The sequence below is a fragment of the Rhinopithecus roxellana genome, chromosome 6, assembly GCF_007565055.1.
Source record: "Rhinopithecus roxellana isolate Shanxi Qingling chromosome 6, ASM756505v1, whole genome shotgun sequence".
Taxonomy (NCBI): Eukaryota; Metazoa; Chordata; class Mammalia; order Primates; family Cercopithecidae; genus Rhinopithecus; species Rhinopithecus roxellana.
Genome location: NC_044554.1, coordinates 79,794,676 through 79,820,066, shown reverse-complemented (window position 1 = coordinate 79,820,066; position 25,391 = coordinate 79,794,676). Strand labels below are relative to the sequence as shown.

At 50.9% G+C, this 25,391-nt stretch overlaps 1 protein-coding gene across 10 annotated transcripts in view; it reads left to right on the top strand.

Annotated features, from left to right (window-relative positions):
• Window positions 1-2,558: 2,558 nt before the first annotated feature.
• CAMK2B (calcium/calmodulin dependent protein kinase II beta) overlaps window positions 2,559-25,391 on the top strand; it is a 108,079-nt gene continuing 85,246 nt past the window's right edge. For 9 of the 10 annotated variants that reach the window (XM_030932113.1, XM_030932106.1, XM_030932111.1 and 6 more), the window contains exon 1: window positions 2,559-2,831. In XM_030932113.1, the coding sequence (XP_030787973.1) occupies window positions 2,767-2,831 (65 nt within the window). In that variant the 5' untranslated portion in view covers window positions 2,559-2,766. The remainder of the gene's footprint in view (window positions 2,832-25,391) is intronic. The other variant, XM_030932104.1, reaches the window with a different exon arrangement.

The window sequence follows — 25,391 nt, the reverse complement described above, 5'->3', positions numbered from 1 at the left end:
CAAAAAACAAAACAAAAAACAAAAACCAAGAAAGATGACCTTATAAAAGACTACCGAGTGTGCTGCCGTGTCCACCACTCAGGGCTCCAGGAAGCCGTGTAAGTGTGGGTCTGTTTGTATGGATGTGTTTGTTGGTATGTGTGTGTTTGTGTGTGTATGTGTGTGTGGAAGGCAAAGAAGGTTTTATGGGACACTGGGGTTTGAGTCATAGTCATTCCATGGCTGTGTGACTGTGGGTAAATTACTGTACCTCTCTGTCTCTCCATTATCCCATCTAGTAAAATGGGGATAATAGTACATGCTTTATAGGATTGTTTCAGAATTAAATGAGATAGTACATGTAAACTGCACAATCAGTGTCAGCTGTCATTAGGATACCAGCACCATTTTATCATCTCCTGGACATGCCGGTAGGAGTGTGTGTGGTTTCACAGTAGCCTGGAAAGGGTCTGACTTACAGAGGGGTACAATTTTCTTGTGTTTGTCTTATTTGTATTCTTTTTTCTTGAGACAGGGTCTTGCTCTGTCACCCAGGCTGGAGTGCAGTGGCTTGATCTCCGCTAACTGCAACCTCTATCTCCCAGGTAGAAACGATTCTCATTTGGGATTATAGGCAATGGGCCACCACACCTGGCTAATTTTTGTATTTTTAGTAGAGACGGGGTTGCACCATGTTGGCCAGGCTGCTCTCAAACTCCTGACCTCAGGTGATCCACCCACCTTGGCCTCCCAAAGTGCTGGGATTACAGGCGTGAGCCACTGTGCTTGGCTTGTTATTTGTATTCTATTGTGTGGCCCTACCTCATCTTTCCAGAGCTCAGAAAGGGAAAGTGCGGATGCTTCCAGCAGGTGCTGGAAGAAACTCCTGTGGGGTTAAACACAATGCCAAGAACAAACCTCAGACTTGGCCTCCAGTCCTTTCCCGAGTCCATGCCAGTCTGTCTGTTAGGATGGCCCAGGGTTCTCTGAGTCCAAGTCTGACATGGATGGGGTCTCCCTTCCTGCTATGGTCCTGCTGAAGTACAAGGTCAGGATCCCTCTGCCTCCTCAGCTGGGGACTTCCCCAGGTGGCCCAGCATTTGCCTTTGGCCTGAGAGTTTCTCATCCTCTAGTGTCTTTTGGGTGCAGATGGGTCGATGGCAGGGACTTGTTGCCGTGTGGTCTACTAATTGCCCAGCAGTCCTATGCCAAATGCATCCTGGCCCAGAAGGGCCCTGGCTGCCGGCACTCAGAATCCCTTTATCCCCTCCCTTATCCACACAACATTTATTGTGGCTTCTGGGGCTTGCCCTGGGCTGGCCACGAGGTGAGAGGGATAAGCAGGATAGGCCCAGAATTGGTCCTTGGGGAGCAGTAAGGAGGTCATATCAGGGCAGCAGCATGACCCAAATCCAGAGCTGGCTGCTGGAAACCCCCTCCTCAGAGCCTACCCAGGATAGACTCTGTCAGAGGAGAGTGTGGGGATGCTGGAGCCCAGTGGTCTAAAGTCCTGGTTCTGGACAGCAGCCCTGGTGCCAGGCCTCAGGGAAGGTTGTTTTGTGGGAAACCGGGTCGGCCATGCCTCCTGCCTGCTTCCCTGCACTCTCCTCCTCCTTGGCCTCCAGGACTGCTTTCAAGAGGGGTTTGGGGTGTGTGGGCTCTCTTCCTCTAGGCAAAAGCAGGGGGCAGACAGGTGGACCGTGCTGGAAAAGGGGAGAATGTGTACTCTTACCTGAGCAGGGTGGCTATGAGCTCTCAGGCCCCCCAGATTGCTGATGGAGCAGCCACTGTTTCCCTGGCTCAGGGTCCCTTGGCCTGGACTCTGAATGTCGCCTCCTGGGACCTCCATTCCAGACACCCCAGCAACCGGTCTCTGGAGAAGTGAGGGGGAAGGGAGGGGTTGGGACCAAGGGGAGGGAGCAGGCCCCACCCCTTCACTTTCTCATGCTAGTGTCCCAGTGTGTATGTCCGGCCTTCTGGGCGGCTCCTCCTGGCCAGGCAGCCTTTGTGACATGTGTGGCTGATGGAGGCTGGGCAGGAGGGATCTGGCAGCATCTCTTCCTGAGGGTGTGAGGAATGAGTCCTGTGGAGGGCAGCACATGAGCCCTCGGCCTCCATGTGGGCCCCAGTCCCCTCCTGCTGTCAGGCTAGGTGGGCCTTCGAGGGAGAGAGGAGGCTGCGTTCATTATGTGCACTCTTCTGTGTTATGTGAGAGCGAGGGGTCGCCAGCAGCAAGTGGCCTGCGTGCGCGAGGTGCGGGCGTGGTGCGGGTACAGAATGAAGGCGTCAGTACAGGGCGCGGGTGTGTGTGCGGGGTGCGGGGGCGGGCGGAGGCGGGCGCGCTTGTGTGTGCAGGCGCAGGTGCAGGTGCAGGTGCAGGTGCGTTGCGTTGCGGGTGCGGGCCACGGGTGTGTGTGCAGGGCGCGTGTGCAGATGCAGGGCGCGGGTGCCGTGCGGGTGCGGGTGCAGGAGCAGCGTGTGCAGGGCGCGGGGAAGGCGCGTGCAGGGGGCGGCGGGCGGGCGGGGCGGGCGCGGCGGCTGCGGCGGTGACAGCGGCGCCCGCGCCTCCCCGCGCGTAGGTGTGCGGCGCGCTCCTGGCGAGGACGGAGCGAGCAGATCTCGCGTGCGCTCGCCGCCAGGCGCAGCCCAGCCCGGCCCCCGCCTGGCGCCGCGAGCCGAGGTGTCTCCCGCGCCCGCGCCCGTGTCGCCGCCGTGCCCGCGAGCGGGAGCCGGAGTCGCCGCCGCCCGAGCGCAGCCGAGCGCACGCCGAGCCCGTCCGCCGCCGCCATGGCCACCACGGTGACCTGCACCCGCTTCACCGACGAGTACCAGCTCTACGAGGATATTGGCAAGTAAGAGCCGCGGCACGCGCGGGCTGGGCCGGGGACCCCAGAGGGCCGGGACCTCCGGGACCCTCAGCGCCGCCGGTTCCGGGCGCACTGCGGCCCCGCGCGCTGCCGGCTTCTGTGGGCTCCGGGCCCAAGCGCACGGCCCCGCGTGGCCCCGACCCCCGAGCCCCAGGCCCCGGGCCCGGTCGCCGGACCTCAGCGCGCGCGGCCCTCTCCAGCTCTGCCCAGCGCAGCTGCCGGGCCGGGGCTCTGGGCTCGCGACTTGGCGCGGCGGGGGCGGCAGCAGGTGTCCCCGGAGCTCCCGGCAGACGTGACGCATTTGGCGGCGGGGAGGTCAGAGAGGAGGGGCGCGCGGGGGCGGCCGCCGGGCCTGGAGCGCCAGGAGGGGTCGGCTGCGGCCCCAGAGGGTCGTCCCCGACGCGGGCACACTGTCCCCACCCCCACCCAAGCGGCAGGCGACGGGGGTGGCGGGACCTGCTTGCGCCTGCTCCTGCGCGTGGCCCCATCCGCGCGGGGGGTGCCGGCGTGGGAGAGCCTCTGCTGTAGGTCTCCTGGGGAATCTGGGTTCTGGAGGATTTTCCCCCAGATTCTTCTGGAAACAGGAATTTGGAGGTGTGGGGAGGACGAGGTCAGGGAGCCTGAATCAGGTCATGGGGATAGGGGGGAGAGATTAAGATCCTGATTGGGTTGCAAATTTCAGGGTCATCGAGGTGGGTGGGGGCTGGATTTTGGACCATTGGCGGGGGCACTCTAAAGGGGAAGGGGCTTTGAAGGTTTGTTTGAAGTGGGACCTCACGGGGAACAGGTGCCGTGGCTCCCGTTCTCTGCTCAGCAGTATGAGCAGTGTGGGGCGAAGGTCTGGTTTGGGGTCCCCCAGACCCGGCTTTGCCCCTGGGGTCAGAGATGGGGAACGCCTCAGGGGCCTCCTGTCTGGCCTGGGGTCTCCCGTCTGAGAATCAAGGTGGCTGCACCTGGCATCCCCAGGGCTAGCTTCAGAACTCTCGAATCTCCAGCCTGACTGGGCCAGAGCCCCATCCTCCTCCGTCCTCCCCCATCCTCTTCCGTCCCTTCAGTGCAGGCGGTGGGGGCGCTGGCGGTGCTGGCGAGATTTCCTCTTACACATCCAGCACTGATCCTTTTTTTCCTTTACTAAATAAGTGTCTGGTGAAACCTTGTGGTGGGTGAGGGACGCTGATCATTGATAATTGTGGAGTGTGGAGCTGGAGGAGTGTGGGGGTGTGTTCATCCCCACTTCTCCCTGCACGTGTGGAGAGGATTTGGGTAGGGGGTGGGGATGTGGAGCTCAGCCCTGCACAAGAAGCCCATGCTGGATGGGTGGGGTGAGGGGCCAGGCCGGCTGGGGGACCCTTCCTTGGATGGGTCTGGAGAGCACCCCAGAGTGAGACCTCGAGGGAGGGGGCAGGCCCAGCCCCCCTCATGGGGATCCCTGAGGGGTGGCTGGCTCCCCCGTCTTCACCCCTCAAATGCACAGGTCTACCCCCACCTGTCCTCTTGGCCTCCAGAGGTGTCCTGGCCGCTGGAAGGGCAGGTGGGTGGCAGTTAATGTGCCTGGTTCTCCGAGGAAAAGAGCAGCAGTGGGAAGTCAGTCTTTCCTCAGGGGCCTTCTTGTCGTCTTCTCTGCTTGTGCCCAGAAGCACAGAGGCCCTCACAGCAGGTGTCCCTGGTCTTCCCCAAAGAAGCCACTTTCAAGACCTTCCCATGTACCCCAGTGTCCTCAGCCTGCAGCTCACTCTGGCTGTTCCTTCTCCCCTTTGCTGCGAGCCTCCCTGCATCCAGCGGCAGTGTCAGGGTGGCCAGCTCCCCACTGAGCCTCCAATTCCAGCACAGCTGGATGTCCTGGCCAGTGCCACCCACACTGGGGAGTGAAGGTCTTTGGGGCTGCCTGGGGGAGGTTGAGAGAGGTGGCTCCAGAGGTGGAGACCTAGGTGGGGCTAAGTCTGCTGGGCTTCGCTCTGAAGCCGGAGAATGAGCCGCTGCTGGAAGGGAGTGTGGCCTCCTGAGCGAAAGCACTGGGAGCCATGCAGTGCGAGGTGAGGAGTGGAGCCTGGCATCGAGGGGAACCCCGTGACCTGGGACAAGAGGAGATGCCCAAGCCAGGAGCTGGCAGCTCAGTGCAGTGCACCTTTGTGGAGCCCTGCTAGGCGCCGGGACTCTGGGGACGCCAAAGGCCTACCACTGCCCTGCTGTGGCGGCTCTGGGGTAGGGAAGGGACCGATTCCTAGGGTGTGCAGCCGTGCCATAGAGGTGGGTCAGGGAGCTGGGGAGGGCAGAGCAGGGCACCCAAGGGGGATGTCTGAGGCCAGGGCTCAGTTGTGGGCACTCAGCCCTTTTGCAGCGCTGGGGTCCCTTGGTTGATATGTTGGCTGGTTGTTGACAGTGCCTGCCCGGGGCACAGTTGGTGTTGCTTCCTGGCCTCAGGTGGACATGTCCAAGTTTATTTAAAGCTGCAGCCACTGGCACCCAGTCAGGTCTCACTGAGCTCCCTGCCCAAAGGAAGGACTTGGCCTCAGGCCCACAGCTGCTCATGTGTGACGAGGCCACTGGCCTTCCCCCTCCCTTGCCCCATCCTTTTCTGCTGTCTCTGCTCCCGAATCTTCCCCGGAGGCCTGGGCAGCAGGGTCAGCCAGCCAAGAGGAGCCACTTTCTGGCCCTGCCCTGCCTAGTTCTATAGGGAGTGTGTGCCCTTCCCTGCTCAGCCTGACACTTCTCACAGACACTAGCATGGTGGCCCATGTGGGAGCAGTTACAGAGCAAGGCAGGGAAGCCATCAGCCTGGCATGGCCCAGCCAACAGTGCAGTTTTAATTTTTTTATATTGGATAAACTTTAAAAATCCAGAAAAATCCCAGGAATAATAAAATGAACACAGTATCTCTCAGAATTGAAAATGGTTAATCTTTTGTCATTTTGGCTTTAAGTCCTTTTTTTAAAAAAATTATAAGAAGTATTACAAAGAAATATTAAGTAACCCATTTTCTTCCAACTACTGCTTTCGTATTTTTCCTCCCAGGCTCTTTTGGGTACATTTACACATGGATATAAGTATCCATAACTAATATAGAGGATTCTTTTGTGGGGGTGTTTTTCTTAACTTTACGTAAAAAACCTGGAACTTGTACTTTTCACTCAGCAGTCTTATTGACACCTGTGCTTGTCGATGTGTTTAATTGCGGGCTGCTGCGTGGCGACCTGTAGTGTGAACTCTGTCCTGCCTGCCCCTCTCCCAACGGAAATCTAGGTTGTCTCCTGTGTTCCACTGTCACCCAGCACACTGTGGCCAGCACCGTCACGGCCAGGGCCCTGAGTGCGTCTGGGGTGCAGGTGTGAGAGTTTCTTTAGGGTGTGTCCCTGGCAGTGGGGCTGCCGAGGAGGGTCCGCTTGTCTGTCTCTGTAGGTGCCGCCACTCTCCCTGCTGTGTCCACTCGCACAGCAGTGTGGGGGCCGCCCCTTCCGCTGGGTGCTGCCATTCCTAGGGTTGGTAGGTTGTCAGTGCTGACAGGTTGTGAGTGTTGACCGTTTGTTGGGTAGGAAGAGGTCTCACATTTTGTATTCATCCTCATGAATCTTCCATTTTTGGGGAGTTGTCTCTTTTCAAACATGGAGATCTCCCTAGAAGAAAGCATCTCCCACGAGGTTTTGGATATCATTTCAGGGGTTCATGGGCCCCTCCTTTTCTGGGAGAGATGGCAGCTAGGGCTTGTGGACCATGTTGTAACAACACCTAATGTGTACATTACTTTAAATGTTTGATTTTATTTGATTCGAATTGTCCAGAAAGGCCCTTCTCCCCAGCCCCATTTTACAGACAAAGAACTGAAGTTCAGGAAAGGTTGGCAACTTGCCCAAGCCCAGGAAGCGAGAAGAGCCCCTGAACTCCAGTCCAGGGCATCTCCTACCCCTTCCATCTCTCCCACTAAACCTCAGATAGGCCCAAAACTGACCTTGATATGTCCTTGACTCCATCCAGTGGTACCCCAGTCGCCAGAGAGCAGGCTGTATCCTGGGGCGTGTGTGGCCTGACCGCTGGCGGGGGCATCACTGTCAGCTGGCGGATGCCTTCTGCCGAGACGCACAGTGTGAACCAGCGAATGGCCTGCTAGGTAGTTAATAGATAAACTTAGGAAATTCAGAGCAAATCAATTTTTGAGTCTCCAAGCTCTGAGCCGGTTGCCAGGGAAGAGAGGAATGGAGGAGGAGGGATCATTGTATTTGCTTTCTCCTTCCCCAGAGCACACCAGGCACTCCCTGCCTCAGGGCCCTTGGCCAGGCTGCCTCTCTTCCCCTGACCCCTCATAGCTTACTCCCTTGGGCTGCTCAACAGGCTGTCCCAGACGCCCCCCACCCCTCCCCTATTGCTTCCCCACTCCTCCCTGCTCCTCCCCCGCAACTTGTCTTTTCCCTGGCACTTTGCCCCATCTGATGTGCTGGACAGCTTACCCACGGAGAGGCAGAGGTCCGGTCCCCTGCCCATGGCTGTGTCCCTAGTGCCTGGCCCGAGGTGGGGAAGGGGTGAGTTGGGTGGGCCTCTGCCTTCCGGCCTGGCTCCCAGGAGGCCAGCAAGAGTCCTCCTGGTCTTGATTCCTTAATGTAGGGTGGTTTAAAAAGAAGTCGCACATGCTGAGATTGCTGGCAAGATATGCATTAAGGTGATGCTAGTTTAGTTACTATTTAATGGTATTTTTATACCATAACCTACTTTGCTGAGAGCTAAGAATATATCTGCATGCTTGCTACCAGGACTCTTTTCTTTTCTGGTAACAGTTGCTAGTGCTTAAATGGTGCTTATTATATTAACGTGCTAGATCTGTGAAGTAGGTACTGTAATCATCCCAAGTTTACAGGAGAGGTAGCTGAGGCACAGAGAAGCCCCATTCCCCAGAAAAGGTCACACAGGGTCAGGATTTGAATCCACATTCTGCTCCTCTCGGAAGCTCATTACCCTACTCTACTCTGTGCTTTAAAAATGCTGTAACTCCACTGGCTGACTCATGGCCAGCTTGTGGTCTACTCTGACCTGAGGCTTTTGGGTACCTGTCCTTGGCCGGTTGCTCACTATGATGTATTTGTGCTTTTCCAAACCAAGGGCACTACCTCTAGGTTCCCCTTTGTGAAAACGTTATTTCCTTTCATCGTCAAAGACAACCAACACTCTGACTCCATATGACACCAGCAAGACTGGAAATTTTTATTTTATTAATTAAATTACCAGGGCAATATGATCTTGTAAAACACACACACACACCCCAAGTAATACGGAAGTACATGCAGTAAAATGTGACTTGTTTACACTCAAGTTCCCTCACTCTCCAGAGGTACCTGACCTCTTAATTTTAATGTCAGTATGAGGATATGCGTGTGTGCGTACATATATACACATCTACATATATAGCAGATATATATGATTTCAAAACACAGATGGAATCACCATATATGTAATTCTGCAATCTGTTTGCCCAACACTTTCATGACGACCCCCTGTGTCAGTAAGTCTTTTCTTAAAGCTAAGTACCTTCCAATTCTTAGCAGAGAAATGTCTGCATACCCGTTGGCCACATTTTTTAAACCAAAAATTGGGATCCATCCTCTAGCAAGTGTGATGGGGTATAATAGGATGCTATATTTGAAATCAGGGCCTGAAAGGTTATTAGGAGGGTCCAACTGTTGTGAAGGAAAGCTGTGTTCTCAGCACGACCAGCTGCAGGGGCTGGGCCCGTGGAGATGGGTGCAAGTGGACTCCTGCCAAGGTCAAAGGCCACAGGACTAAGGATGTCTCAGGTCTCACTTGAAAGAACTGAAGGACTTATTCCCATCTTTCCATCCCCCCTTTCTAGGAATCCCCAAGAGCAGAGGGGAGAGATATGCAATGTTTAGGTTTTGTGTCTTCTACTTAAAAATTCTAACAGGGATGTTTCCCTCATTTTTGCTCCATTGGCCTTTAAAGAGTCTATATTGAGCCACCCTAGAATTTAACAGTAATTTACTAGAAGAGACCAGGTAGAGATAAGTGTGCAACGTCTGTCCCTGGGAAGACCACTCCCACTTCCCTGTGTTCCGTGATGCCACCTCCCTGGTCCAGGCAAGCGATGTGGCCTTTCTGGAGATTTTAAATATATTTTCAAAAAATTTAATTCTCTCTTCCCCCACACAAATGGAATCTGATTTGATTATTTTTAAAGCATCTTTTACAGCTGCAAGTCACTTTGCTAGTGTAGAAACATAAAAATGCATTATGTATCAACTTGGTTTTTAAAAAATTATCATATTGGCATATTACACAGAAATGTATATTTTATTCATAGAAAAATTTGAATTTATTTAAAATGAAAACATCCTCTTATGTTCGAGAGAGGTGGTGTTGCTAGCTGCCAAACTTTTGGGTGGCTTTTGTCTCCTGGGTTAGAGGGTCACTTGTTGAGGGCTCAGTTCCTGGTGGACATAGTTCTTTTTGTATTGACATAATTATCCAAAAATAACTAAAGTTATGATTCTTTGTTAAGCCAGATAGAAGCTTTTGTTGAATTTCGAGAACAGATTGGCAACAACCAGGCAAAGATTTAAGAAGATTTTATGGGAGGAAGCATAATGGCACACTTGTACAGGGGCGGAATTTGGGACCCACAGTCCTTGTTTCCCCACTTTGTGAGCAGCCAGAGAAGCCTGGAGGGCAGGAGCTGCTGTCGCCCTGACAATGAAGTACAGCAGGTGTTATGCCTTCTGCTGTAATGCCCTCTGGGTGTCAAGCACATCCCAGTGAGTGCCGTTTCCAGCAAGGAGCTGAGGAGCCCTGCTTCTGTCACCCAACACACCCTGAATTCAAGTGCTGAGAACAGTGCCTGGCACACAGTAGGTGCTCCACAGTGGCTCAGCAATGGTCTAGGTCACTCAGGCCTTGCACCTGAGACTGCTTCCCAGAGCAGTGGCGCACCCACCCTATCAAAGATGAGGGCCTTACAAGAGGTATTAGGTGGCTCTGCAGGTAGGTCTTGGGGGTGTATTCTGAAGTCCAGTCTGGGTAGACAGTCTTGTCACCTGGTGAAATGCAGTAGCAGGGCTGTCAGCACTTATATGTCTGCCATGAGCTTGACTCCAAGAGGCTTGCAACCTTTAGCTCATTTCTTCATGAAGTTGTTCACATGACTTCTTGTTTGTTGAGGTGCTGTCTGATTTTCAGCATCTGTGGATTTGATCCAGGCCATTCATTAGGGGCTTTCTGGGCAAAGAGTATGAGTCTGGTTAGGAGCAGGCCCTCCCGAAGAAGATGACCAGGGGATGGTTCTCGGCCCCCACCACACATGGGAAGCCCCTGAGGAGTGTTCAGGCCCCATCGCATTTAACCAGACACTAGGGAAATGGGGTGTCAGCATTTTTTAAAAGCTCCCAGGTGGTTCCAATGGGCATTACATACCTAGACTCTGCAGAGGAGTCTGCACCTGAGGCCAGACACTTGCCTAAGCCCACACTCCTTCGTACAACCCTTGGTTCTTTCAGAGCCCACCTAAGCATGGATTTGAAGTTTACCTTCATTTTTTCTACATTCACAATGACGTTACTACCCCACCACCCACCCTACCCAAGTTGTCGAGAGCACCATGGTCCAGAAGAGATAAAATGTGATACAAAGGTGAGCCATGTGTGTGATTTAAAATTTTCTAGTACTTAAAGAAAAAAGAAACAGGTGAAAGGAACTTTAATAATGTATTTATTTAACCTTATATCCAAAATATCATTTCAGAGCCCTGGTGCAGTGGCTCACGCCTGTAATCCCAGCACTTTGGGAGGCCAAGGTGGGTGGATCACTTGAGCCCAGGAGTTAGGGACCATGGGCAACATGGCAAAACCCCATTTGTACAAAAAAAAAATTATTTCAACATGTAATCAAAACAAAAATTATTAAGCTATTTTGCATTCCTTTTTGTATTATGTCTTGAAACCTGGTGTGTATTTTACCCTTACGGCACATCTCAGTTTGGACCAGGTTCTTATCTCTACATGGTGATAGTAACCACAATATTGGACAACACAGGGCCAGAGCTTCAAAATCACTGTTTTTTGTTTGTTTGTTTTTCATTTTTCCTGGTTTCTTTTAAGGTAATAGTTACAGTCATAGTTGTCTTTGTCTGTTCCTGATTTCTTTTTTTTTTTTTTTTTTTTTTTGAGACGGCGTCTCGCTCTGTCACCCAAGCTGGAGTGCACTGGCCAGATCTCAGCTCACTGCAAGCTCCGCCTCCCGGGTTCACGCCATTCTCCTGCCTCAGCCTCCCGAGTAGCTGGGACTACAGGCGCCCGCCACCTCGCCCGGCTAGTTTTTTGTATTTTTTAGTAGAGACGGGGTTTCACCGTGTTAGCCAGGATGGTCTCGATCTCCTGACCTTGTGATCCGCCCGCCTCGGCCTCCCAAAGTGCTGGGATTACAGGCTTGAGCCACCGCGCCCGGCCTGTTCCTGATTTCTTTTGCTGTCCTGAAGACTTATTTATTCAGCAAGTCTGGTTGCCTGTACTTACCATGTGTCATGGGTGCTTGGAAAACAGTAGTGAACAAAGAAGTCAAGGATGCCTGCCCTTGGGGAGCTTATATACTGCTGGATAGAGGCAGGCAATAAACATAAATACTAAACAAATTATATGATAGGGTAGAAGGTGATTAATACCTCTGGGAATAATTAAGAAGACTCAGGAGTGCCAGTTGGGAGGAAGGTTACCATTATAAAAAGGATGGTAAAGCCAAGAAAAAAGAAGATTCCAATTGCTAAAATCAGGAATGACATAGGGGACCTTACTGCCAACCTTACAGAAAAAAATTATAAGGAAATAACTGTGAATAATTATGTGCCCTCAAGTTAGATAACCTGGATGAAATGGACGAATACTTAGAAAGACACAAACTACTGAAACTGACTCAAGAAGAAATAGAAAATCTGAATAGACCTATAACAAGTAGAGATTGACTTAGTAATTTAAAATTTTCCCACAAAGGAAAGCTCAGGCTCAGATAACTTCACTAGTAAATCCTACCAAACATTTAAAGAAGAATTAATACCAGTCTTTTACAAGCACTCCCAAAAAGTAGAAGAGGAGGAAATTCTTTCCAATTCATTATGTGAAGCCGGCAAATACCCTAATACCAAAACCAAAGATATCACAAAACTGCAGACTGTTGTCACTTATGAATGCAGATGAAATATCCTCAACAAAACACTAGCAAAATAAATCTAGCAACATATAAAAAGGATTATTTATACATTAGGAACAAGTAGGATGTATCCCAAGAATGAAAGGTTCATTCAGCATACAAAAATCAATCTATATAATGCATCATGTTGATAGAACAAACATAGAAACTGTATGAACCATTTCAATAGATGCAGAAAAAGCATTTAACAAAAACCAATACTCTTTCATGATAAAAACTCAACAAACGACAAGTAGAAAGGAACTTCCTTAACTTGATAAAAGACATTTGTAAAAAATCCACAGCTAACCTCATATTTAATGGTGGAAAACTGGAAAACTGAATGTATCTGCTCTTTCCGTTTCTAGGCAACATGATATAGGAGATTTTAGCCAGGGCAATTTGGCAAGAAAAAGAGATAAAAGTTGTAGCTACCTCTCTTTTCAGATTACATGCTTTTGTATACAGAAAATCCTAAGAAATCCATTTTAAAAACTATTAGAACTAAAAAATGAATTTAGCAAAGTTGCAAGACATAAGACCAATATACAAAACTCCATTGTATTTCACTATACTAGAAGTTTAAAATAACAAAATAAAATTAGGAAAAACAATTTACAATAGCATCTAAAAAATAAAATAATACTAAATTTAATAAAAGAAGTACAAGACTTGTACATTGAAAACCACAAACCACTGTTGAGAGAAAGTAAAGAAGACCTAAATTAATGGAAAGACATCCCATGTTCATGAATTGGAAGATTTAATATTGTTAAATAGTAGTATGCTCCAAATCGACCTACATTTTTGCTATGAAAATTGCAGCTGCGTATTTTGCAAAAATTGACAACCTGGCCCTAACATTCACATACGAATGCAAGAGACCCAAAATAACTAAAACAATCTTGAAAAAGAAGAACAAAGTTGGAGGACTCACAGGTTCTGATTTCAAAACTAACTACACAGTTACAGCAATCAAGACAGTGTGGTATTGGCATAAGGATAAATACATAGATCAGTGAAATAGGATTGAGAGTGTAGAATAAATCCATACATCTGTGGTCAGTTGATTTTTTACAAGGGTGCCAAGACAATTCCAGTGGAGAAGAATAATGGTCCATTCAACAAATGAACAATTGAGTATCCACATGCAGAAGAACAAAGTTGGAGCTGTACTTGACACCATATACAAAAATTATTTCAAAATAAATAATAGATCTAAATGTAGGAACTAAAATCATAAAACTCTTAGAAGAAAACGTAAGAGCAAATCTTTGCAACTTTGTATTAGGCAATGGTTTTTTAGATATGACACCAAAAGCATAAACACAAAAGAAAAATAGTTTTACTGTTGGGCTTCATTAACAGTGAAGACTTTTGTATTCAAAGGACACCATTGAGAAAGTGGAATAGAATAGCCCATAGAATGGGAGAAAATATTTGCAAATCATGTGTCTGGTAAGGAATTTGTATTCAGAATACTTTAAGAACTTTTACTACCTGACAGTAAGAAGAAATAACCTAATTAAAAAATGGGCAAAGGACTTAGACATTTCTCTAAAATAGGTAACAAATGGCCCACAGCACGTGAAAAGATTTTGGCATCATTATGGAAATGCAATTCAAAACCATCATGAGATGCCATTTCACTCTTACTAGGATGACTATTATCAAAAAGACAGATAATAGAAAGTGTTGGTGAGGACGTGAGGTTGGAATGTCCATTCCTTGCTGGTGAGGATGTAAAATGGCACAGCTACTATGGAAAATAGTGGGTCCTTAAAATGTTCTATTCCTAGGTATATACCCAAGAGATATGAAAACATATGTCCACACAAAAACTGGTTCGTAGCAGCATTATCCATAATAGCTAAAAAGTAGAAACAGCTCAGATGTCCACCAGCTAATGAATGGATGAGGAAAATGTGTTATATCCATACAGTGGAATATTATTCAGGCATAAAAAGCAATGAAATACTAATAAGCACTGACACATGCTAAAATGTGGATGAACCTTAAAAACATCATGCTCAGTGCAAGAAGCCAGTCACAAAAGGCCACATGTTGTTTAATTCCCTTTTTATGAAATGTCCAGAAAAGGCAAACCTGTAGGACAGAAACTGGAGGGAGGATGGATGGAAAGAGGGTGGGCAGTGACTGCTCATGGACAGAAATTTGGTTCTGATGTGATGAAAATGTTGTAAACTTAGATTGTGGTAATGGGTGTGCAACTCTCAATATATTTAAAACCACCTGAATTATATACTCTAAATTGGTGAATTGTTTGGTATATGAATTAAATCTCAATAAAGATGCCAAAGAAATACAACCTACTTAGAAAATAAAAGCTATCACATCTGGATCTCAACTTTCACATTACTGAGGAGTGAGCTTTGAAGTTAAAGTGATTGCCAATGCCCAGCTCATGGTTGGCGGCCTCCCCTAAACTTCAGGACCCCAGCAGAAATGCAGCTTTGGCCAGGCCACCTCCTTTGAACCAGCCTCTGCTGCGAAGTGTCTTCGCAAACAAAAAACAGTGAGAAGAAGCCTTGTCACTCGGGCATCTGACTTGTGCTGGATGACAGCATCTCTAAACTTAGCCAGCCCTCTGGGCCTGTGCCTGATGTGAGCTCAGGCCACAGGCACTGGGGAGGGCCAGGCTCCTGCTGGCCTGGGAGAATCCAGGAACCTGTGAGCCCTCACATGAGCCCAGCCTGGGGCGGGTTCTGACCTGGAGTTCAGGGACACATGACACATTGGGTGATCCTTTCCAGAGACCAGCACAGGGGAAGATGCCATCTGCACCACCTTTCAGGACTCTGTGACTGAGGGTTCCACTGCGACTAGGAACCCAGTAGGTGCCCTGTCTTCCGAACTTTGTCCCCATAGCCTCACCCCACATCTGGGCCCCACCTCACATTCTGGGACTCTATTTTGCTTGTTTCCTGAGTGGCCTTTGGGAATGTCCCATCAGAAACTCCAGGCCAGGCCTTTGTAGCAAGGCTGGGACTGTAGCCTCCCATTACTGCAGTGTGAGGTGGGCCTCAGGGGTCCCCTCCGCCTGTGCCCTCTTTCCTTCCTCAGAGAAAGCCTGGGCCCCTCAAGTCCTTGTGGGGGACTCATAGCAGCAGGATGACTTCCATTGCAGTGTGGGACTTCTGAGGCACAATGTGTGGTCACAAGGCCGCTGCTGAGGAAGCGCACCAGCCCCGAGGGTCCTGCTGTCTCCCTGGAAATTAATGTGGCCGAACCTGTGCTCCTCCTTCAACAGAGTTGGGGACCCAGCTGTCCTGATCCCACTGCCCACCACCACCCCATCCCCATCCTTTCATCATAACAGCCCCAGGGACTGACGGAGAACACCCCTCCCAGTCAAAAACCCTGAGAAAAGCTGTGATTTTGATGCTTTTCACAATTCCTCTGCATGCCTGAGGCCAGATTCATTCTATTCTTACATTTTTATTCTGTGATTGACATTCACAAATTCTTATCTTGACTAATTGTCCACATGACATCCAACCCAGGACGGCCTGTCTTGCGGGAGGTGTTACTCTTTCTGTCTTCTCTGTCTCTCTGTTTCTCTCTCTTTTTCTCACTTCATGTTTCCGCTTTTCCTCCTTCTTTTGCTTCCTGGTCTTTTCCAGGCTCTTCCTGGTGTGGTGACGATGGTTACTGGGCACTCCCCTCACTTTATGGGGCACCCCTCCCGGGCAGAACCTGGGGCTGTTTCTTTCTCCAGCCTCATTGTCCTCCCCTCCTTCCATCCCTCTTCCTCCCTCTCCTTTCTTTCACTTAAAGGATCCTGTCTTTTGGGGAGCCCTCCTTCTCCTGCCCTGCCAGGTCCTCAGTAGCTCCTCCCTAGCTCTGAAGGCTGTTCTGGGGCTCTGCAGCCCCTGAGAGTGTCATAGGCACTTCTAGGCTTCTGGGTCTTTGCCACCACCTCCCCCCACCACCACTGACCCCTGGCTGAGCTATTTCCCATACTGTGGGCTGAGGATGCTGGAATAGAGTTGTCATTTTAAATTCCACTCACCTCCACTTTCTGGCACCGAGGATGGAGGCTCTAAAGTGTGGATGGACCAGAGCACAGCCTTCCTGTGACTCCTGAGCTGTTTCTGTGGCCTCACTGCCCTGGGGTAAATGTGGGGCTCTTCCCAGCCTTGGTCACCCACGGGGGCATCACCAGCAGGAAGCACACACTGGGCGCTCAGTTTCCCCCTCTGGGCTGTGGGGACAGTGATGTGGCAAGGGAAAGTCTCCAGCAGGTATGACTCCATGGTGAGGATGGGCCTGTGCCTCATTTGGGCCCCGTTGTATGACCCTGGGCAGGAGACGGGTCACCTCTTGGAGCGTCGTGAGGGTCAGTCCATGGTGCAGGGAGCCAGCCATGCAGCTGCCCTTCCCTGTCCAGAGTGGGGGTAGGGCAGAGCCAGTCACACACCCTTTCCCCTTGTCCCATCTGCAGGTGGGAGCAGAGACACAGGCCCGAAGGCCTCTGGTTTCCCACTTTTGTCCCTGAGGCCCGGAGCTGGGGTGGTGGTGGGCCTGTGTGAAGGATGACACAGCTCAGAACTGCAGAGTCAGGCTGTGGTGCTCGCAGGGGCAGGACAGCCCCTTTGGGTACCTGGGGCTGGGGCTGGGAGAGACCTAAGTGAGGGTTGCAAGCGCCCGGGGCCAGCCTCAGGGGGACGTGCTGGGGCACAACAGTCCTGCCTGCCACCCGTCACAGCCATGCATTGCTTTTAGTTTATGGTTTACTGTCTGGAATCCTTAGGGATTCTTTTCTCTGAGTTTTTCTTGTTTGTTAAGAAATTTAGAGGTTAAGAATTTGATTTGCCACATGGTAATAAAGTAGTTCTTCTTAAAACCAGATTTTGGCTGAGTGTGGTGGCTCACTCCTATAATCCTAGCACTTAGGGAGGCTGAGGTGGGTGGATCACTTGAGGTCAGGAGTTCGAGACTAGCCTGGCCAACATGGTGAAACCCCATGACTACTAAAAATACAAAAATGAGCCAAGCGTGGTGGCATGTGCCTGTAATCCCTGCTACTCAGGAGGCTGAGGCAGGAGAATCACTTGAACCAGGGGGTTGTGGAGGTTGCAGCGAGCCGAGGTCGCATCATTGCACTCCAGCCTGGGCAATAGAATGAGACTGTCTCAAAAAAGTAAAAAAATAATAAAAATAAAAACCAGATTTTAAAGACAGCATTGCAAGTACCAGTTTCTGTCATTATTTCTTAATGATTCCTCAGAGATAATGACTACATACCATACCAGGACATTATTTTATTAAGGTAAAATATGCATAACAGAAAAATTTACTGTCTTAACCATTTTTAAGTGTACAGTTCAGTGGCAGTAAGTGTGTTTACATTGTTGTGCAACTATGACCACCATCCATCTCCAGAACGTTTTCATCTTCCCCAAGTGAAAATGTCCCCATTAAACACCGACTCCCCATTCCCCTCCCTCACCCTGGCACCCACCATTCTGCTGTCTGCCTCTACGAATTTGACAACTTTAGGGACTTCATATAAGTGGAATCAGACAGTGTTTGTCCTTGTTTCAATAAGCATAATGTCCTCAAGTTTTACCCATGTTATAGCCTGTGTCAGCATTTCCATCCTTTTTAAGGCTGAATAATATTCCATTGTGTGCATTTTGCTCATCTGTCGACAGACACAGGTTGCTCCTCCCTCTTGGCTGTTGTGAATAATGCTGCTATGAATGCGGGTGTACAAAGGACATTTTTAAAGGACATAATACATGGCCCCCTCCCACTGCGCATGACATAGCCACTGGGTTGTGCGGCCTTGGGCTGCCATATAACTCTCTGGGTTTCAGCCTCCCCACCTTATGAACCGGAAGGGTTGGGTCAGTTGACTCTCTCGGGTCCCTTCTGGCCCCAGAAACTGGTTCTGTGAAAGCCCCATTTCTTTCTTCTGAGACTTGCCCCACAGCTCACCTCTCCCATGTGCAGGTGCCGCACAGTCTGATTACGTGGACATTTCTAAGCTTCCAAAATCCTTTTGCATTCCTTGAGAATAAAACTTTCGAAGGATGAAATCTGATTGATCTGAAACCAAACAAAACCCTGAGTACTTTAATTGATGCGCAGCTTGCAAGAAAAAAGAAGCAAGCGGACACAAAGCTATCCTAAGTCCCAAAGCGCCCCCGCCCCGCTCCAGTCTCGGCTACCATGCGTGGACCCCGTGCGGTTCCGCGCGTGGCGTGGTGAGCCCGGAGTCCGTGACGGTGGCACCCACCGCTCAGCCGGCGGAAAGGCTCTTCCCGCGCGTCCTTCGCGAGCCGCGCGGCCTCGGCCTGGCTCTGGCGGGAGTCATTCCGGAGCCTGGGCTTATACTCTTGCTCCGGCGCGGTGACTTCCAGCGGGCCGCCGCTCCAGGAGGGGCGTGACCTGCTCTGAAGCGCCGCCTTTGAAGGGTCAGAGGCTGCGCCCACGCCGAGTGAGGCCCCTAGGGTGCTGGCGTCGGAATCTCTCTCGTCCCCAGTTTCTTCCGAATGGGCTGGTGTCGCTGACTTTTGTATCCACCCAGGTCCCACTACTGGGGCGAGGGACTGACTGCTCCTCCGCGGGCGCGCCTGCCTGGGCAAGGTCGCTGTGTCCCTTATACAGCTGGGGCGCCGCGGGCGCAGAGTCCCGACCCCACCGCACCCCAGCCCACGCCCGCGCCCTGGGGTCAGAGGACTCCTCAGATGGGGACCTCTTCTGTCCGTCCTTCCCGAGGGCCCTCCCCATGCCCTGTGCTTAGGGGCGCGACGGAGCTGGGGACCCCGATGTGGTCCAGGGCAGCCGCTGGACGTGCAGGAGGGAGATGGGGGCGCAGCAAGGGTGGGCCTAGGGGCTGGAGGCGCAGCCCAGCCCTCCTTCTCCTGCTGGCTCGGAGCTCCGGTGCTCGAGCAGTCCTGAGAGCTCAGTGGCCTTAAAGCGGCCGTCTGTGTCCCTTCTCCCGTCAGGCCAGGAGCGCAGATGGCCTGGACCCCAGGTGGGTGGGCTGACCCCGGCCCCAGAGCCCGGCTTCAGCTGGGCAGCTGTGAACTGCCCCTTGTCCCAGCCGCCTGCAGGGAGGAGCACCAGCCTGACTGTGGTGAGACCCCTCTCTCCTCTCTGGGGCCTGACCTGGTGTCTACCCATTCCTCCGAGACTGCACAGCACAGCTGCTGTGGTTTGTGGAATTTGCTTTGGTGGTGGGAGCCTACTGGGCCAGGCGGTCTGTGCTGGGCAGGGCTCTGGGGCACAGGTCTACCCCCCCAGACCTGAGGACACAACTCACCAGACAGGGCTAAGACAAGCCAGGCTGGTCACCACAACTCTGTTCCCTCAGTGCCTTTGCTGGACCCTTCTGGGCCTTCCGGCTGGCAGGCGGTAAAGGGCAGTCTGGCCATGGGCAGAGGCTCCGGAGAGGGATGGCAGGCGGTAAAGGGCAGGCTGGCCATGGGCAGAGGCCCCGGAGAGGGATGGTCTGCTCAGCCTCTGGTCTCGTGAGGAGAGAAAAGGGGCTCATACACAGCCTGATGTGTGAGACCTGCTGCTGGGCAAAGCGCCTTCTCTGTGCCTCATGGCTGGTCTTGGGGCTAGTGGTCACCTGCATTCCCTGAGCAGGATGGGGCCTTGCCCTCCAGACAAGGTGGGATCTGGAGGCCCCACACCTCCCCGTCTCTGTGGTGTCACTCCTGCCTTCATCCTCCCAAAGTAGACACGTTGGGGGAACCTTGCCCTGCCCTCTGGGTGTCCCTGTGGATCCAGCTCAGAGAGGGCAGCAGTGTGGTTCTGAAGGGGATGTCCAAGGAAGTGGGGGGATGCACAGGAGGGCCAGCAGCCCCCGAGCAGGGAAGGCAAGCTGTGAGGAGAGGAGGGGGACATGCGATGCGAGCCAGGGGCTAGGATTGGGGACCCAGGAGCAGGGGACCATGCTGGGTGCCACCCCACACGCAGGCATGGGGCAGGCCTTGTCTCTCCTCCCCCAGCCACCTGGGCCTTCCTATCTGGTATCCTGGCTCCACCTACCGTGGGCACTTCTTTCATCCTGCAGCTCAGCTTGTCCCTGGAATTTCTCAGGTGAGAGTCGGGATGGCAGCCCCAGCAATTAGCCCTCCGCACATCTGGATTCTAGGGGCAAAAGGGGAAGAGACATGCCCTGTGCTTAAAGTGTTCACATTCGTGTTAGGGGACAGAACAAGAACATGCCTGCCTCATGCCTCCTGGGCACATCCTGTGTGGGTGAGGCCACAGCAGGCCCTTCCAGCATTTGGGCTATGTGAGGTGAATGGGTGGTTTCCCTAATATGGAAAGAGCTCCTATAGGTCAATAAGGCCTGGAATCCCAGCGCTGTGAGAGGCCCAGGTGGGAGGATCACTTAGGCTAGGAGACTGAGGCTGCAGTGAGCTGCATTCACACCACTGTACTCCAGCCTGGGTGACAGAATGAGGCCCCCCAGTTTTAAAAAAGAAAACGGCCAAAACTCCAATTGAAGTATGAATGACAGATACAAGCATCAACAGCTCACTGAAAAAGAAATGAAAGCTTTAGTGGGTAAAAACAGGAAAATAAATTCAACAAGGGTCAGCTCTCAGAGTTCCCCTCAAAGTTCCCACAGGCTCCTTCCAGGCGGCCCTAGGCTAATGGGCCACCTCCTCCAGACTGTGGCTCTGATCCTCTCATGAGGACAGGACCAAGGCCCTAGGACACAGGAACCGTGGCCTCATCCCAGGGAGTGGGTTGGCCCTTGATGTGCATGATGGCCTCTCCATGTGGGCAGAGGAGGAATTCCAAAGATGCAGTGAGCCCTGGCAGACCATTCCCAGTGCCAGGGGCCAGATGGTGCCGATGACACGGGAGGCCCCATGCTGAGCCTCCTCAAACCCTCCTCTTCACACACCCTCCCCTGCTCACACCCTCCTTCTGCTCACACCCTCCTCCCCCTGCTCACCCTCTTCTCCCCCTGCTCACACCCTCCTCCCCCTGCTTGCACCTTCCTCCCCCTCCTCACACCCTCCTCTCTCTGTTCACACCCTCCTCCCCCATTCACACCTTTCTCCTCCTTCTCGCACCTTCCTACCCCTGTTCACACCTTCCTCCCCCACTCACACCCTCCTCCTGTTCACACCCTCCTCTCTCTGCTCACACCCTCCTCCTTCTGCTCACTCCTCCCTCTCCTTTCTCACATACTCCTCCGCCTGCTCACCCCTCCTCTTACTACTCACACCCTCCTCCCCCACTCACACCCTTCTCCCCCTTCTCACACCCTTCTCCCCCTACTCACACCCTACTCCCTCTGCTCACACCCTCTTCTCCCTGCTCATGCCTTCCTCCCCATTCTCAAACCCTCCTCCTACTCACACCCTCCTCCCCCTGCTCACACCCTCCTCCCCTGCTCACACCTTCCTCCCCCTACTCACCCCCTCCTCATCCTACTCACACCCTCCTCCCGCTGCCCACACACTCCTCCCCCTGCTTACACCCTCTCCTCCTCCTCACACTCTCCTCCCTCTGCCCATACCCTCCTCCCCCATCCACACCCTCCTCCCCCTACTCACACCCTCCTGCCCTTCCCGCACCCTCCTCCCCCTGCTCACACCCTCCTCCTCCTGCCCGCACCCTCCTCCCCCTGCTCACACCTCTTCCTCTTGCCCACACCCTCTTCCTGCTCACTGGACCCAGCGTGGCCAGATTGAGTGATAGTTCTCCAGCAACCCTTGTGCATTATCTGCAGAATCCACCACATGCTTCAAGGCCAGGTCCAGGGCTAAGAGACAGGCTAGACCTCTCCACCCTAGAGGCCAGGCCTGACCTGCAAGCCTCCCCTAGCCTGCTGGAAGAGCATGGGCACAGTGGGCTACAGGTGTTCCTGGGTGGTCCTCCCTCCTGTCTTCATCTCTGTATTTATTTTGCTCTTTGCTTAATGCAGACCCCCCCACTGGGGTCCTGGCCATTGCTCTGGGGCACATCTCCTGTGGGGTTGCTAAAGGAAGGCATCTGTTGCTGAAGATTTCTGGAGAATATGGTTCGCCTCAGAGAACAGAGAAGTGAAAGAGAGAGATGGATGCTGATACAGAATGAGCAGAAGTCCCAGACCCTCCCCGGAAGGGGGAACTTCGCACCGAGGCTGCACAGGACAGGCTGGATTTGCGGGGATCCCAGCCCAGCCCACCGTGGCGTTCAGAACCCCCAGTCAGACTGGCTTCCTTGTGGGCCCTCTCCACGGGAAGGCTGCTCACCCCCTCTCCTCTCTCGCTCCCATGGAGAGCGTATAATTTCAGCCCCTAGGTGGCCTCTGGCCTGTCAGGTTCTCCTCCCTCCCTGCCCCTCAGCCCCTCTCCCTCTGGGTATTTGGGGTATGTAGAGGGCAGCCACATCATCTCCCCTCTCAAGTGGTGCCCTGGCCAATGTTTAATGGGGGGTGGGGTCCCTGGTGGGTGGTGTTTGCCCATTTCTGTGGTGTGAAGATGCCCATCGTGGCCAGTGTCAAGCTAACAACATGACATCAGCTGGCTCGCAAGAATCCAGAAAATGTGAAAGTCTGTTCTCCAGCTGGAAGAGCTGTCTCTGACGCCCACTGCCTCTGCCTTGGCACAGCCAGCATGACCAAGTGATGGAGTGAGCCAAGACTGCACCCAAGGCCTCTCGCCCCTGTCTTGGTCCTGCTGCCAAATCCCAGCCCTGCTTCTTCCCATTCCCAGGGCTCTGCTTGGCTCAAGTTCTGTGATTCATTCTCCTCTTGCTCCCACCTCCCCCACCTTACAGGAGTGCACTGTCCATTTCCCCAGGAGACTTTTTGAGCCAGTGCAGGGCATCTCAGGGGACCTGTGCAGGGTGGCAAGAGGTTGGTGGGGGGGTTGGGGATTTTTGTTTCATTTTGTTTTTGTTTTTGAGACTGGATCTTGCTCTGCCACCCAGTCTGGAGTGCAGGGATGCATCGTAACTCACTGTAACCTTCAACTCCTGGGCTCAAGCAATCCTCCCACCTTGGCCTCCCAAAGTGCTGGGATTATAGGCATGAGCCACTGTGCCTGGCTAGGGGAGAGGGGTCTGGTTTGATCCCACCTCCACATCCATGCTGTCATGGTCTCAGCAAAGCATTTGCTGTCCCTGCCTGTGACATGGGGAACATAGCCCCATCTTTCACTGTGGCCTGAGAGCCCTGGAGGGAACCCTTGTACACTGAGAGGGCCATGTGTAAGTGGGTGTTACAGTCAGGGTGCCTCCCGGCGTGGTGACAGCTCCAGGGGACGACTTTAGAGTCCCTGAAACACCTTTTCCTAATGTTGTTCAGGGTCTCTGGTCACGGTGAAGTTTTGAAATGTCACTCTATGGCAAATATATAGGCATTTTCCTTGTGATATATGCTTTTCTGCCTGTGGTTTTAAAAAGTCCTTCTCTATCCTGGTGTTTTAAAGGTATATTTTTTTCTCTTTACAATGAAAAAGAAATTAATTTTTAGAGCAGTTTTACCTGTATGGAAAAACTGGATTGAAAGTATAGAGTTCTCATATTCCCCTTCACCGTTCCCCACCCCTGTTGTTAACATCTGGCATTAGTTTGGCACACTTATTACAGTGATGGACCAATATTAATATATTATTAACTAAAGCCCATAGCTTACATTAGGGTTTGCTCTTGCTATTGTACGTTATATGGGCTTGGACAAATGTAGAATGACGTGTATCTGTCATTACAGTATCACACAGAGTAGTTTCACCTGCCCCAGAATTTCTCTGTACTCCACCTATTTGTCTCTCCCTCCACCCACCCACTGCCAACCACTGGTCTTTTGACTGTCTTCGTTGTTCTGCCTTTTCCAGCATGTCATACAGTTGGACTCATACAGTATGTAGCCTTCTCAGACTGGCTGCTTTTATTCAGCAATGGCCACTTAGGTTTCCTCCTTAAGGGGGAGGAGGAAGCTGTCTTTGTGTAGCTTGATAGTAATATTTTTAGCTGAATAATATTCCATTGTCTGGATGTACCACAGTTTGTTCCTTTGCTTACTGAAGGACATCTTGGTTCCTTCAAAGTTTTCACAGTCATGAATAAAGGTACAATAAACATCAATTTGCAGGTTTTTGTGTGGACATAAGTACGAAGAAGTGTGATTGCTGGAGTGTAAGGTAAAGAATATGTTTAGCTTTGTAAGAAAGTACCAAACTCCCTTCCAAGGTGGGTGTATCATTTTGCATTCCTACCAACAATGAATGAGAATTCCTGTTGCTCCACATTCTTACCATCATCTGGTGGTGTCAGAGTTCTGGATTTTGGCCATTCTAATAGGTGTATAGTGATAGCTCTTTGTTGTTTTATTTGCAATACCCTAATGACTTATAATATCAAGCATATTTTCATATGCTTATTTTCCATCTATATATCTTCTTTGGGGAGTTATCTGTTCAGATCTTTTGCCCATTTTTAAACTGATTGTTTCTGTATTGTTGAATCTTAAGGGTTCCTTGTATATTTTGAAAACCAGTCTTATCAGATAGGTGTTTCGTAGATATTTTCTCCAAGTCTGTGGTGGTTTCCCTTTTAATTCTCATAAGTGTCTTCCACAGAACAGAACTTTTTACTTTTAAGTCAAATTTATCATTTTTCTTTCATGAATTGTGCTTTTGGCATTGTGTCTAAGAAATCATCACCAAACCCAAAGTCATCCAGATTTTCTATGTTATTTTTTAGAAGTGTTAAAGTTTTGCATTTTACATTTAGGTCTATGACCCATTTTAAGTTAATTATTATGAAAGATGTAAGATCCGTGTCTAGATTCATTTTTTTTCATCTGAATATCCAGTTGTTCTGGCAGCATTGTTGATAAGGCTATCCTTTCTCTATCTGGTGTTCACAAACCTCAGACTTTGCTCTTCTCCTTCAATATCGTGTTGGTTATTGTATTATGTATCTTCTGCCTCCACATATAAACTTTAGAATCAGTTTGTTGATATATGCAAAATAACTTGCTGGTATTTGATTGTGAGTGCATTGAATGGGTAAATTAATTTGGGAAAAACTGACATTTGACAATATTTCATCTTCCTATTGGTGAACATGGGCTGTTTCTGCATTTATTTAGTTCTTCTTTGATACTTTTCATCAGAGTTTTGTAAATGTCCTCATATAGATCTTGTACATCTTTTGTTAGATTTATACCTAAGTATTTCACTTTGGAGGATGAAATGTAAATGGTATTGTGTTTTAAAATTCCAATTCCAACCTTTCATTGCTGATATATGAGAAAGCAGATGACTTTTATACATTAACCTGGCATCCTGCAACCTTGCTATAATCCTTTATTAGTTCCAGGGATTTTTTGTTGATTCTTTGGGGTTTTCTGTATAGACATATCATTTATGAACAAAGGCAGTT